General features: G+C 39.5%; 1 protein-coding gene across 15 annotated transcripts in view; it reads left to right on the top strand.

Annotated features, from left to right (window-relative positions):
* SYNRG (synergin gamma) overlaps window positions 1-14,861 on the top strand; it is a 94,538-nt gene that overhangs the window by 47,948 nt on the left and 31,729 nt on the right. For all 15 annotated transcript variants that reach the window (XM_032280814.1, XM_032280809.1, XM_032280803.1 and 12 more), the window contains one exon: window positions 4,069-5,013. In XM_032280814.1, coding sequence (XP_032136705.1) covers window positions 4,069-5,013 — 945 coding nt within the window. The remainder of the gene's footprint in view (window positions 1-4,068; window positions 5,014-14,861) is intronic.

Below are 14,861 nucleotides of genomic sequence, written 5' to 3'. Positions count from 1 at the left end.
GACGGTTTTTTTTTTTTTTTGCCCAGGCTAGAGTGCAATGGCTTGATCTTGGCTCACCGGAACCTCTGCCTCCCGGGTTCAAGCAATTTTCCCGCCTCAGCCTCCTGAATAGCTGGGATTATTGGCGTGCACCACCACGCTTGGCTAAGTTTTTAAATTTTTTAATAGAGACGAGGTTTCTCCATATTAGTGAGGCTAGTGTCGAACTCCCGACCTCAGGTGATTTGCCCACCTCAGTCTCTGGGATTACAGGCATGATCCATTGCGTCAGTCCAGTATCTTAGAATTTATGAAGAATCTTACAGTATCGTGTTCAGAGCTGTGGGTTTCTTAGGTTACTGAATGACAGAGTTTAATAATATTTCCTTTTTTCCATCTTCACAGTTTAAGCCGTAAACTAAAGTAAATGAGGAAAATGTTCTAATAAAGAAATGACATATTTTTATTAAAGTTTTAGCAAAAAAGTGGTTTCTTTTGAGATTTTTTTAGAGCCCAAAAAGTGACAGAGAGGGAAACTTACAAGAATGTAGACATTAACCACAAAGCTAATCATGAAATAATATGCTTAATGTGCCTTCTGATAGACAAGCTTCCATTGACCGTGATTAATTTATTTGCCAACAGATTCCTGTTGTAAACCCACCCATTTTTATTTCCTTTTAACCCTTTCACCCAGCTTGCATTTCTAATGGAAAAGCTTACAATTCATCAGTAAGTGTAGTTTGCTGTGGTGATTCAAACAAACAAACAAAGCAATACTTGTCAATTTCACAGATACTTCAAAGCAACACATTAAAAATTTAGGCTGTGATAAAATTGGCTTCTTGCAACCTATACATTTAAAGAAATAATACAAATATCAGTGATACTAAAGTTCTAGGGTGATTTTTTAAATTTTGCATCTTCTGTCAGTTTGTGAAATTGACTTGAGTTTTACTAGTGGTACGTCTTATAAATTACAAGAAATCTGAATGCTGTTCCTCTCTTATTAGATGAATTCCTTGGTGTTGGTGAATTATGCTGGTGAATTGGTTAAGTATCTCAGGTTAGGCAGAAAATCAGCTTGTTTTGTTTTTGGTGCTTTTTTTTTTTTCATCTGATATATCCAAGTATATATCTTGTTACAAGCACAGTATTTTTTTATTGAGACAGAGTTTCGTTCTTGTTGCCCATGCTGGAGTGCAATGGCGCAATCTTGGCTCACTGCAACCTCCGCCCCCAGGGTTCAAGTGATTCTCCTGCCTCAGCCTCCCAAGTAGCTGATATTACAGATGCCTGCCACCACACCCAGCTAATTTTTGTATTTTTAAATAGTGACGAGGTTTCCTCTCCTTGGCCAGTCTGTCCTTGAACTCCTGACCTCATGATCCACCTGCCTCGGCCTCCCAAAGTGCTGGGATTACAGGCATGAGCCACCACACCTGGCTGGCTGGCCCTAACTTTTTATTTTTTGGGTGAGGAAATTAAAGCTTATATTTTAATTTACTTAATTTTTATTTTTTTAAAGATGGGGTTTCACCATGTTGGTCAGGCTGGTCTTGAACTCCCAACCCCAGGTGATCTGCCCACCTCGGCGTCCAAAGTGCTTGGATTACAGGTGTGAGCCACCACGCCTGGCCAATTTACATAATTTTAATCTCCAGAAATGGCAGTCATATTTTTTTTGTTTTTTTGTTGAGATGGAGTCTCACTCTGTCACCAGGCTGGAGTGCAGTAGCGCAATCTTGGCTCACTGCAACCTCTGCCTCTCAGGTTCATGCAATTCCCCTGCCTCAGCCTCTCGAGTAGCTAGGATTACAGGCCTGAGCCACCACGCCCAGTTAAATTTTTTTTTTGTATTTTTAATGCAGACGGGGTTTTACCATGCTGACCAGGCTGGTCTTGAACTCCCAGCCTGAGGTGATTCACCCGCCTTAGCCTCCCAAAGTTCTGTGATTACAGATGTGAGCCACTGCTGCCAGGAAGCAGTCATATTTTTTAATAATAAATGATGCTGGTTGGTATAGCTATATTTATTTGTTTATTCATTTTTCTTTTCTTTCTTTCTTTTTTTTTTTTTTTTTATTTTTTTTTTTTTTAGTAGAGATAGGGTTTCTCCATGTTGGCGAGGCCCGTCTTGAACTCTTGGCTTTAAGCAATCTGCCTGCCTTGGCCTCCCAAAGTGCTAGTATTATAGGTGTGAGCCACTGTGCCCAGCCTTGGCATAACTATATTTACATTTGGCTTATCTCTAGTTTTTGTTACCTGGCATAGCCTGGTGGATTTTATAGTAGACCTTCAGATACTGTTAGAAAACTGAGATCATCTGCATCCTGATGTTGTACCTGAGTGATAACATTACTATCATAATAAAGAATATAGAAACCTTTTAAGAATCATAGGCCTTGGGCTGGACACGGTGACTCATGCCTGTAATTCCAGCACTTTGGGAGGCCAAGGTGGGTGGATCACCTGAGGTAAGGAGCTTGAGACCAGCCTGGCTAACGTGGCGAAACCCCATCTGTACTAAAAATACAAAAATTAGCTGGGCATGGTGGTGGGCGCCTGTAATCCCAGCTACTTGGGAGGCTGAGGCAGGAGAGTCACTTGAATGGGAGGCAAAGGTGGCAGTGAGCCGGGATCATGCCATCTTGCTATTGCACTCCAGCCTGGGCAACAAAAATAAAACTCTGTCTCAAAAAAAAAAAATCATAGGCCTAAATTTTTTTCAATGTCTTAACTGAGTCTATTTATTTATTAGAACTACATAAGTACCCACTGTCACCAGAATATAAAAACAAACAATTCTGGGACACATGTTTCTTAGGATCTCCTGAGAGCTGTTTCATGGGCCAAAGAAATTTTATTTTAAAAAATTATAAAAAAATAAACAATTCTGTCAGTTACCCCATCCTCACAGTAGCATAATATAAACTAAAGTCTAAATCATATCCTTTAAAACTTTGTATAATAGATTTGGTATTTATTCAAATCCTTTTGAATTTTAATAAATAAAAATAAGTGCTCATTGATGCAGTGAGTCAGCTGATTTTTAGAAAAGCTCAAGTACTCATAGACTTTTTTCTGTGAGATTCAGCTTATTAGAGTATGGGGAGGAGCTGCTTCACAGTGTGCCCTGCTTTGCAAGTAAGTAGATACTTTTTCCAAAGTTTTTATCAAAGTTCCCTTTAAATTAATACCTCCATTTACTTGAGCAAGACCACATAGTATCATAGTATCTAATGTCATTCTTTTTTTTTTTTTTTTTTGAGATGGAGTTTTGCTCTCGTTGCCAAGGCTGGAGTGCAGTGGTACAGTCTCGGCTCACTGCAGTCTCTGCCTTCTGGGTTCTAGCGAATCTCGTGCCTCAGTCTCCCAAGTGCTGGGACTACAGGCATGCGCCACCACACCCGGCAAATTTTGTATTTTTAGTAGAGACAGGGTTTCTCCATGTTGGTCAGGCTTCTCTCGAACTCCCGACCTCAGGTGATTCACCCACCTCAGCCTCCCAAAGTTCTAGGATTACAGGTGTGAGCCACCACACCCGGCTGTATCTAAGGTTATTCCTAAAGTGCCTGGTTAAACCAAGTGTTGTACATCCTAAATATTAGATGTGGGATTTTTCATAATACTTTATTGGTACCTCTGATTTTTTTTTAACCATGTAATATGTTTTATCTTTAAAGGGCCACTGTTTTAATATGCCTCTCTTCAAGAACCTCTAGCACCTATTTCTTACTGTATCTGTACAACAGTCTGCTTGGCTGGCTAGCTGTGGGAACAAAAAGTCTTGAGAGCAGTGCTTTTAGCCAATTGTAGGATCTGGAGCTAGGGGAGATCCCATATTAAACGTGAGCAAATGAAATGGTACTGTCAGGTACTTTCAGTTTGATTTCTATTTATTTCAGTGTCACTAGACTTCAATGTGGAAATAAATATGTAGTTGAATAGGGTTTAAACTATGTAAGCATTAAGTAATGTCAAATCAGTGGGGAAACATCAGTAAAATTATGCTTGCAGTTTAATATGTTGTGCATTATGGTTTTCAGTTCAGCATTCCTATTTGTTTGGTGGTATTTTTTCTTTCAGGAGAAAGCTTTGCAGAATTCAGATCTGCAGGAACTGATGATGGCTTCACCGATTTTAAAACAGCTGATAGTATATCACCGCTAGAGCCAGCAACAAAAGACAAAACTTTTCCACCATCCTTCCCCTCAGGAACTATACAACAGAAACAACAAACACAAGTGAAAAATCCTCTGAACTTAGCAGACCTTGATATGTTTTCCTCAGTTAATTGCAGCAGCGAGAAACCATTGTCTTTTTCAGCTGCGTTTAGCACATCTAAATCAGCTTCCACACCACAGTCAACAGGTTCTGCCGCTTCTACGGCAGCATTGGCATCGACAAAAACTTCTAGTTTGGCTGATGATTTTGGAGAATTCAACCTTTTTGGAGAATATTCTAGTCTAGCATCTGTTGGGGAGCAGGATGACTTTGCAGATTTTATGGCTTTCAGTAATAGCTCTATTTCATCTGAGCAAAAGGCAGATGACAAATATGATGCCCTTAAAGAGGAAGCCAGTCCTGTTTCTCTAACCAGCAACATGGGCAGCACAGTGAAGGGTGGACAGAATCCCACTTCTGCAGCTACTAAGTATGATGTCTTCAGACAACTTTCTCTGGAAGGGTCTGGACTAGGTGTTGAAGACCTGAAAGATAACACTCCTTCAGGAAAAAGTGATGATGATTTTGCTGACTTCCACTCCAGCAAACTTTCTTCTATAAACTCGGACAAATCCCTGGGAGAGAAAGCTGTGGCTTTCAGACACACCAAAGAAGACTCTGCGTCAGTGAAGTCCTTGGATCTCCCTTCCATTGGTGGCAGCAGTGTTGGCAAGGAGGACTCTGAAGATGCACTCTCTGTTCAGTTTGACATGAAATTGGCTGATGTGGGAGGAGATCTTAAGCATGTCATGTCTGATAGCTCTTTGGATTTACCAACAGTTAGTGGCCAGCATCCTCCTGCTGCAGGTGAGGAATTGGTGAGATTGCTCTGGTGATGGTGTTGTAGATTTCAAAGATGAGTCCGTGGGTATTGATTTACATGAGTGAGGCTCTGGCCCTTTATCTTTATGAATCTCTAATAACCTCTTTGTTGCCAGTCTCCCTAAAGCAGTATTACATTGGATTCTGTGGATACTTGGATATACAGATACTATGGCTACTGTGGACCTTAGATTGGGTAGCTAAAATATTTTTCTTTTTGAAATCTAGCACCAACTTGGTGTTAGAGGCACATAGATACTCACTGCTCAGTGAACTCCACATTGCCAGAAATCTGATAAAGACTTTTGCAATGCCAGCAGTGTTTTTCCATTTCTGTGAGTAAAATCAATGTTTCCCTCTCCTTTTTTCTTCTCTTGGGTATACACAGCAGCTGCCAGTATAGTATTCTGTTTGATTGACAGAGGCTAACTCTTGTTAGGTCAAAAAAGTAAAATTTCTAACCACTTGTAGTGCAGTTTGCCACATCCCTTTGAGAGAAGGAGAGGGAAAGAGTTTATTATATATGGATGTTCTGTATGTCAGGGTCTGGCAAAGAGGAGGGCATGTGTTGTCAGTGGAATCCAGGAGCTGTTTTCAAATAGCTCTGTTACTGGAAATATTAAGTTGTAACAAATCTGTAGATGCTAGGGTAGGGTAACTACTGACTTTCTAATAAAATGTTTGAAAACATCTTATTAGGGAGCCCTCTTTAAATTCTGTGTGGATTTACATGTAGCAGTTTATTCTCTAGTTCAACTTCTGTCATAAAAACTAGATTCCCAAGTGTCCTGGTTTTTGTTTTGTTTTGTTTTTTGATATGTATATAGAAAGATAAACCTATTTTGTGGCCTTTTAATAATGAGAAATATCTCAGTACCACTGTATTATTCTAGAAAATGTTTTATGCATATGAAGTGTTTGGTTTTGTTTAACTAAAGAGGGACACATGAGACACTTCCAAGTTTACAGATTCAGGCAGAAATTGTAAAGTCCTATAGCTTTTGCATATGTCAAATTGGCAAGTTGGAAAACAAAATTGCATCCATCCTTTCGTTATGGAAATGTTGTAGGTATTCCTAAACAGGGTGCTGAGTCAGGGGCAGGTTAGCAGAGACATTACGTGTTTCATGTTGCTACTTGCTAGGGTATTTTTCAAATGCAATGGGCGGTCCGAAGAGCTCCTGTGCCCTTGACTGTCTACTTTCTTTTTTTGTACTTTTCCTCAGAAATTTTCTTATTTTTTTGCTGCTATTTGTTTGATAGAGTGATTTAGTTTTTCTTTTTTGTAGGAGCTGCTTGAGCCACAGCAGTTGGTTGCAAAGTGCTCTGTTTTCTGAACAATATTTGATTTTTATTTAAAAATCACATAACATGTATACTAGACTTTTGAACTCTGAAGTTATTAATTAGAAACTATTTTTCTGAAAGTGAATCTATATTCTTTCACAGTGCCAAGCTAGTTGTCTTTATGAAATGAGTCTAATCCAGGTTTGGGGCGTCTTTTTTTTCCCCCATTTTATTTGGAAGTTGGTTTTTTGACCAAGCTTGTTCTTATTGACCTGTTAAAATAACCTTCTGTGCTCACGTTCTTTTATGTATGTTTGAAACATCCTCAGCTTGGAGCCTGTAATGTTCAAGCCAACTCTCTTCCGATGGAGGATATTCTTAAAAGCAGATTGTTTCCTCCCATTGATCTGTAAACCTCCTGTCAGAAAGAAAGGAGCAGTATCCCTTTAGAGCGGTTGTTAAAAGGGGTTGATGTCTGACCAATGAGCTATATTGCTCTTGTGCAAAACTGCTGCAGAAATGTATTGTAGAGGGTAAATGGCAAGGATTTACTCAATGTAATGTGGTTTTATTTTATTCTCATATTCACCACAGTATCTCTTGCTCTTAGTTTGAGGGTTAAAGGTACTTCTTGTTGGAGAAATAAGAAGTGAGCTGATGAAGAGAGAATAAAACCTAGTATATTGCTATCTGTGGACCTTAATCCTGTTTAGAATCCCTAACTTAACTCTGAAGGGGATACTGTCTCTTTTAACTCTTGCTGTAATTCTTTGTATGGAAGGTAGATGATACTGATAACATTGCCTGATTTCTCTGCATCTTATTACATTTAACCCTTTGAGCCCTTGCTGCTTATAATTTCAACTAGGCTGCTTTTTCCCCCTGACCAAATTTAATCTGTCTGGCACTGAAGCATCTTGACGTGCAGTCATTAAAATCATACGGTTTTGTTGGCAGCAAGAGCTGACCCTCATTTGTGACATTTTCAAAGGGTTAGCAAGACTTCTGTAGCTACCTACCTACCTACCTACCTACCTGTAAAGTAGCTCTTCTTTGACATTGAAAATCTTTGTATTTTAATTAGCACCCTTTTTCTTGGCTGCTTTTCTGATGTCTTTTTTTCAATTTAGACATTTTCTGTGTGAATGTGCCTTCGAACTTGCTTTAGTATATTCCTCTGCAAATAACTGATCTGCATGCTTATTCTGATGACTTCTTTTCCAGCTCTCCTGTATCACTTTCTTTTGTGATCTGTAAGTCTTGTGTTAATAAATAATTCTTTGGCATATTTTGAAAGTGTGGGGATGTGTGTAATTTGTACTTTTTCAGGATTAGACCAAAGAAATACCTGGCTGGTATCAAGTTGAAAGCAGTAGTATCCTGAGACTAGAGGGTTTTCCCTGTTTGGTTTGTTTTGTCAAACACTTGTCTCCTAAGAAAGTATTGGTACATTTTCACCTTAGTTTCTTATCATTCTGTTGATGTAATTTTTAACGTGGCATTGGATTGAAATATAACTTCAAACTTAAATAAGAGTAAACCTTACACTACTTTACATAAAAGGGAGCGAGAACATTTATTGCAGTTTCTTCTCTTGAAGAAACTGATCATATTTTATTGTAGAGAATCTGTCTCTACTAGGCATTACATTGAAGAGAAGAGCAGAGGAAGGTGAGGAAAAAGACTTAAGAGTTGAGTGTTGTGGAAAGAGTTAACTATAACTATCTAGTGACTAGGTAGTTATAAGTAGATAGTTATAACTTAATCTAGTAATTAGATATAGACTTAAATCATCAAATAATATTGAAAGGGACTAATGAGCACAATAAATGTAAACAGTTTTTACATTGATAATCTGCATAATGGAAAGTATTCTGTATTAATTGCAGGAAGTCTTCAGGATGGAATTTGATTTCAGTTTGAAAGTGGGTACTCAGCCAGGCACAGTGGCTCACGCCTGTAATCCCAACACTTTGGGAGGCCAAGTGGGTGGATTGCTTGAGGCTACGAGTTTAAGACTAGCCTGGGCAACATGGCAAAACCAAAAATCCTGTCTTTACCAAAAATTAGCTGGGCATGGTGGTATGCACCTGTAGTCCCAGCTACTCAGGAGGCTGAAGTGTGAGGATCGCTTGACCCTGGGAGGTTGAGGCTGCAGTGAGCTGTGATCACATCACTGCACTCCAGCCTGGGTGACAGAGCAAGACCGTGTCTGAAAGAAAGAGAATTTGGGTACTCCATCCTCTAATTGCAGAGCATGTTAGGTCTGCAGCTATGTATTCTGTATGATGAAGCAACCCTCAACCTTTTTTTTTTTGTTACTCATAGTACATAAAGCAAATTCTTAAAAGAATTTTGGGGGGTGTGTCTAACAAAGTAGGGTTTGAACTATTCTTATTTTTAAGAAAACAATTTCTAGAAGGACTAATGAAATCTAGCAACAAGAGTAGGCCAAATCTGGAAAATGTTTTCTCCGTTTTAGAGCATGGTAACAGTAAAAAACCTTGAGAATATTACTGTTTCTCAGGTTAGAAACCCAAAACCAGTAAAATCCCTGGGAAAAGGGGATATTTCCATGGTTTACAGTTTTTATTCTTATGTTTTGAGGCTTTAGTTCTTTTTTCTTTTTTAGAATTTGAGGAAGGAAATTCAATCACTGAAGATGAGGACTTTTTTTTCTTTCTTTTTTTGAGACGGAGTTTTGCTCTTGTTGCCCAGGCTGGCGTGTGATGGTGCAATCTTGGCTCACTGCAACCTCTGCCTCCCAGGTTCAAGTGATTCTTTTTTTTTGAGACGGAGTTTCACTCATGTTACCCAGGCTGGAGTGCAATGGCGCGATCTCGGCTCACCGCAACCTCCGCCTCCTGGGTTCAGGCAATTCTCCTTCCTCAGCCTCCTGAGTAGCTGGGATTACAGGCACGCGCCACCATGCCCAGCTAATTTTTGTATTTTTAGTAGAGACGGGGTTTCACCATGTTGACCAGGATGGTCTCGATCTCTTGACCTCGTGATCCACCCGCCTCGGCCTCCCAAAGTGCTGGGATTACAGGCTTGAGCCACCGTGCCTGGCCGGTTCAAGTGATTCTTATGCCTCAACCTTGAGTAGCTGGGATTACAAGGACACCCACCATGCCCAGCTAATTTTGTGTTTTTAGTAGAGATGGAGTTTCTCCATGTTGGTCAGACTGGTCTCAAACTCCTGACCTCAGGTGACCGCCCACGTCAGCTTCCCAACCAAAGTGCTAGGATTAGAAGTGTGAGCCACTGCTCCCAGCCCCTTTTTTTTTTTCCTTTTAAGACAGAGTTTCCTTCTTGTCACCCAGGCTGGAGTGCAATGGTCTGATCTCAGATCTCTGCTCACTGTAAACTTCACCTCTTGGATTCAAAGCAACTCTCCTGCCTCAGCCTCCTGAGTAGCTGGGATTATAGGTGCCCACCACCATGCCCAGCTAATTTTTGTATTTTTAGTAGAGATGAGGTTTTACCATGTTGGCAGGCTGGTCTCGAACTCCTGACGTCAACCTCCCAAAGTGGCTGCATTACAGGTGTGAGCCACTGCACCCGGCCTAGAAGATGATGAGGATTTTGAATAGGATTCCTAAGAGCTCACTTAAACTGTCTTAAATATGCCATTTAAGAAAGAAAAAACGTTGCATATGGAAGTTTAGATTAACTCTGAGAAAAGCCAGGCCTGCCATTCAAAATACAGCATTTTCCAGAGCATACTGCTTTAAAAAGTTGAATAATACTTGGTTTCAAAAACCTTGCATAAATGCATTGCATTTTATTTATGATATTTGCTGCTAACAAATTTGGAAGAAAGAGATCTTAGTGTAGCTTCCATCTAGTGATAGTGATAATGCCAACTGCCTTTTGTTTTGAATTTTTCTGTGCTATTTATAAGACCAATCTCATGATGGCTTTGGCTGAGGAATTTGTCAATGGAATTCTCTAATGCTGGATTGGTCTAGGTAGGACTACCTTATTTTAATTCCTTTCTGCATTTATCTGAGCAGGCTGCAGAAAATAATTGAATGTAACTGTGTGTAAAGCATACATTCACAAATTGAGTAATTAATATTTCCAAAGTAACATTACTTTTTAGGGAGGTAGTTTTAATATAATGTAATGACTTAAACTTCTTTTGCAAAAAAGACTCATAGAACTCTATGCTGTAGGTTTAAACAAACAAATGGAATACTGTTTTGTTTACCCTGATGCCAAGTAAGATATGGTTAGTGCTTCAGTTCATGTATCAGTACCTGAGAAAGTATATCCATATATCTGTTGTTCTGTAGTCACTCTGTTCACATCAAAATTCCTGCTGAATTTTAGAAATAGCAAATGACGGCCAGGCATGGTGGCTCATGCCTGTCATCCTAGCACTTTGGGAGGCCAAGGTGGCCGGGTCACCTGAGGTCAGGAGTTCAAGACTAGCCTGACCAACATGGTGAAAACCTGTCTCTACTAAAAATACAAAAATTAGCCAGGTGTGGTGGCACACACCTGTAGTCCCAGCTACTCAGGAGGCTGAGGCAGGAGAATCACTTGAGTCCTGGGAGGCGGAGGTTGCAGTGAGCCATTGCACCACTTGCACTCCAGTCTGGGCGACAAAGCAAGACTCCATCTCAAAAGAAAAAAGTATCACCAAATGAACATGAAGGAAACATTGGCAATCTCAAAAAGCCTGTGCTAAATCCTAAATTAATGCAAAGAACCAAAGGCCTCAATTGCACTTACTGTCTTCTGTGTTCGTTTGGTGTCTTTTTGATGAGATTTTTATTGATGACCGGGGCAATCCCACTGTGTATCCTGATACCATTCCTTAGCCTTCTAACTTCCTCTAACTTAAAATATCCACAGGATTTTCAGTTTTCTTTTTTGAACTTAAAACACTAACACAGAAACCTGAAGGTGCTTATAGAGAGCGTGGATATAATTTAAACCATAGAGTTTTGTGAGTCAGTACAAATACTAACAGAAGGTTTTCATACAGATTAGAAAACACTGGAAGGCAAGTAAACAGCAGCATTTTCCAGCCTGTCTGCTTATACTCAGATCACTTTGGTTCCTGTTTTCTTCACAACATCCATCAGGGTGTTTGAGACTTACAGGACACAGACCAGGTTTTTTAGTTAATAGAGAATATGAATACGACTGATCTCATAGGTAGATCAAAGACAGGGCCTAAGGTAGATTAGGGCCCAGGGTAGAGTGAAACTGAAATGTACAAGTATTTCATGGTTTGCTTTGGCAAATGAAGTTTAGATTAAATCAGTACTGTAAATTAAAAGGTATTTCTTTCTTAGTCCAATGAACATTTTTATTGCTATATAAAATAAGAATAGTGGAATTTGCATGTATATCTCCTTTCTTCTTTCTTTAAACTCCTTTGAAAGCGGGGAACTCTTTATCACCTGGGCATATACTTACAGCTTTAGCAAGTGTCCGTGGGAATGAGCTTGGCCGTCTGTGTCCTGTAGTCACAGCCCATGTTCTTTGTTCCAAAAATACCTTGTTTTCATGTACAACATCCATTCAAAAGAGATTTGAATAGAGGTTATGGAAGAGACTGATAAGGTTACTTGCCAGCAGAAGCAAGAAATGCACGTTTTGACTTGAGATCTGTGATGGAAAACAGATTGTATACGTTTATTCCTTTGGCTCTGTAATAGGACTTTCCTGGTTGCAAACAAATGTATGCATTAAAGCACACAATTTGGCAAATTATCTGCGTGCAAATGCAGTTCAACCTAGCACAGCCTGGGAGTTCCACATTACAACTGGAAATACAGTAGTGATTTTCTGTTTATTTTATTGCATTCATTCTCTGTTTTCTTTTTCCTTTTTCTCTTGAAATTTTCAGAATTCAGCTATCAAATTGAAAATCCATCTGTAGTAGCTTCAGTGATTACAAACTAAAATGTGGGTTATTCCACATCATTTTTTCAAACAAGGCTTCTATCACTTATGTTGTAGGTCTTACATAATCTTTAATAATTATACAACAATATCGATAACTGGACTGCTTAGAAAATGTAGAACTATTAACATGGGAAATGAAGAATTTTCTTGCCTTAAGCTACCTTCAGTGAACGGATGTACCACATTTTTCTTAGAAAAAGGTTTACAAATATTCGCTACGCCAGAACATACTGCCCTGTGTTTATATTGTTTATCAATGCTAAGTTTAGGGGTGCGGTGGTCTGTCTCACATTCCTTATGTACCGTCAGTATTTGTGTCCATATGAATTAAACTTTATGACATTACTTTTTCACATTATAGTAGCCAATAAATAACCAAAAGTAATTTAAAACTCACTTTTGAGGCTTGATTTTAGTGAATCTTGTATATTTACTCTTCATTTTTTTTTTTTAAGTATAAAACATTTCTTTTTAAGGCTTTCATTCGGTTTTGTCTTTCATTTAGTCATTTCTGGGAGTTGTTCCAAAAGCAAGATGTGACAGGCATATCACTTTTAATAAAAATAAGATTTTCTAAAATTTTTAAAATGCTTAAAAGCACCTCAGCTAAGGCAATCCTTTATTGCCTATAATGCCTTTTACCTGATTTTATTAGTCATTTTAGTTTTTTAAAAGACATTTTCTTGTTGCATAATTGTACAGAAGAATCTTTTTATTGCCATAGCAATATCTTGGTTGCAGTGTTTGAACTGGAGCTATCTTTTTATTAAATTTATTGTTTGCCTCTAGGAATATTGCTACCTTTTTTTTGAGATAGAGTCTTGCTCTGTTGCCAGGCTGGAGTGCAGTGGCGCCATCTTAGCCCACTCCAACTTCTGAGTCTCTGGTTCAAGTAATTCTCCTGCCTCAGCCTCCCAAGTAGCTATTACAGGCGTGTACCACCATACCCAGCTATTGTGTTTTGTTTTGAGACCAAGTTTTGCTCTCGTTGCCCAGGCTGGAGTACAATGGTGCTATCTCTGCTCACTGCAACTTCTGTCTCCCCGGTTCAAGCTATTCTTCTGCCTCAGCCTCCTGAGTAGCTGGGATTACAGGCAGGTAGCACCATGCCTGGCTAATTTTGTATTTTTAGTAGAGACGGGGTTTCTCCATGTTCATCAGACTGGTCTTGAACTCCCGACCTCTGGCGATCCACTGGCCTTGGCCTCCCAAAGTGCTGGGATTACAGGCATGAGCCACCATACCCAGCCTGCTACCCTTTTAATACAAGGGACTCTGGACGCAGTTCCTAATATAGTGACCCAAAAACATTTTTGTAGGGCCTAATAATGCAAATATTTGTATTATTAACATTCTTCTGAATGTACCCCTCCAAGACTAGTCCTGTATTTAACTGCCTTGCCCCCTGATTGAATTTCACCTCATTTGAGTCTGGACACCTTCTGATCCCTTTAAATAGTGGGGAAACAAAAACAACACTACAGCAAGAGACCGAGAAAGCTTCGGGCTAAAGGCTTTTCCATTCATTCTAAACTATAAATTTTTCACCTGATGCCAGGCACAATAGCTCACACCTGTAATCCCAGCACTTTGGGAGGCCAAGACAGGTGGATCACCTGAAGTCAGGAGTTTGACACCAGCCTGGCCAACATGGTGAAACTCCATCTCTACTAAAAATACAAATATAGGCTGGGCGTGGTGGTGGACGCCTGCAATTACAGCTACTCAGGAGGCTGAGACAGGAGAATCACTTGAACCCAGGAGGCGAAGGTTGTGGTGAGCTGAGATCGTGCCATTGCACTCCAGCCTGGTTGACAAGAGTGAAATTCCATCTCAAAAAATATATACATCTATTTTTTTTCCTTCTGTTTAATAAACCACATTTGAAGTGTACCATTTTACCACAGAATTTTAAAATATGCCATCATTCTGTGAAAACTGTTGCTTTTTGCTAGTTGGCTTTTTGTACAGCTAGTGTTTTTTGCTTTGATTATTAACTTAGTACCCCTTTCCTAACAGAGCTCAAAGAAAGAGAGATTTGGAGTATACCATTAGAAGAGCTATGGAAATGTCAGGAGCCTCTTACTCCTCATAAAATATGCAGTATTGCTGTAAAAGAGCAGTATTGCTGTAAAAGATAATAGACTCCCTGTCGGTTTACCTATTGACTTCATTCTGAAAATCTGGGTCACAAAACTTGGAGCACTTTCCTTTTAAATCACATATGTGGTTGTCAGAGGGAGTCTTGTCTTTGGCCTTCTTGCTTCGTGTACAGTGACTACAATAAAACTAAATGCACATCAGCCCGCTTCTCCACACCAGCCTAATTCAGTGTCGGCTGGTTTTGCTTTTTTAAAATGAGCAAGAAACTTTTTCTCCTAGTAACACCACTAAAATGCTGAGTTGACTTTTCATTTTTGCTTTGAAATTCCACTGTAGGCCCTAAAGCAGCAATTAACTGTCTAGTTGAGGCTGGTGGCACCTATGCTGAGCAGACACTAGCTATTATATATTGCTCACCAGGCACCGAGCTGGCCTTTTACATACATGATCATGACTGATGGTCATAACACAGTCCTTCCAAGTACACGGGCTTCCCTTATTGTACAGATAAGCAAACT

Source organism: Sapajus apella, unplaced genomic scaffold (genome assembly GCF_009761245.1).
Source record: "Sapajus apella isolate SASKATOON/1434 unplaced genomic scaffold, GSC_monkey_1.0 scaffold12, whole genome shotgun sequence".
Lineage (NCBI taxonomy): Eukaryota > Metazoa > Chordata > Mammalia > Primates > Cebidae > Sapajus > Sapajus apella.
Note: the sequence above shows the minus strand (reverse complement) of the source record. Positions and strands in the feature narration are given on the sequence as shown.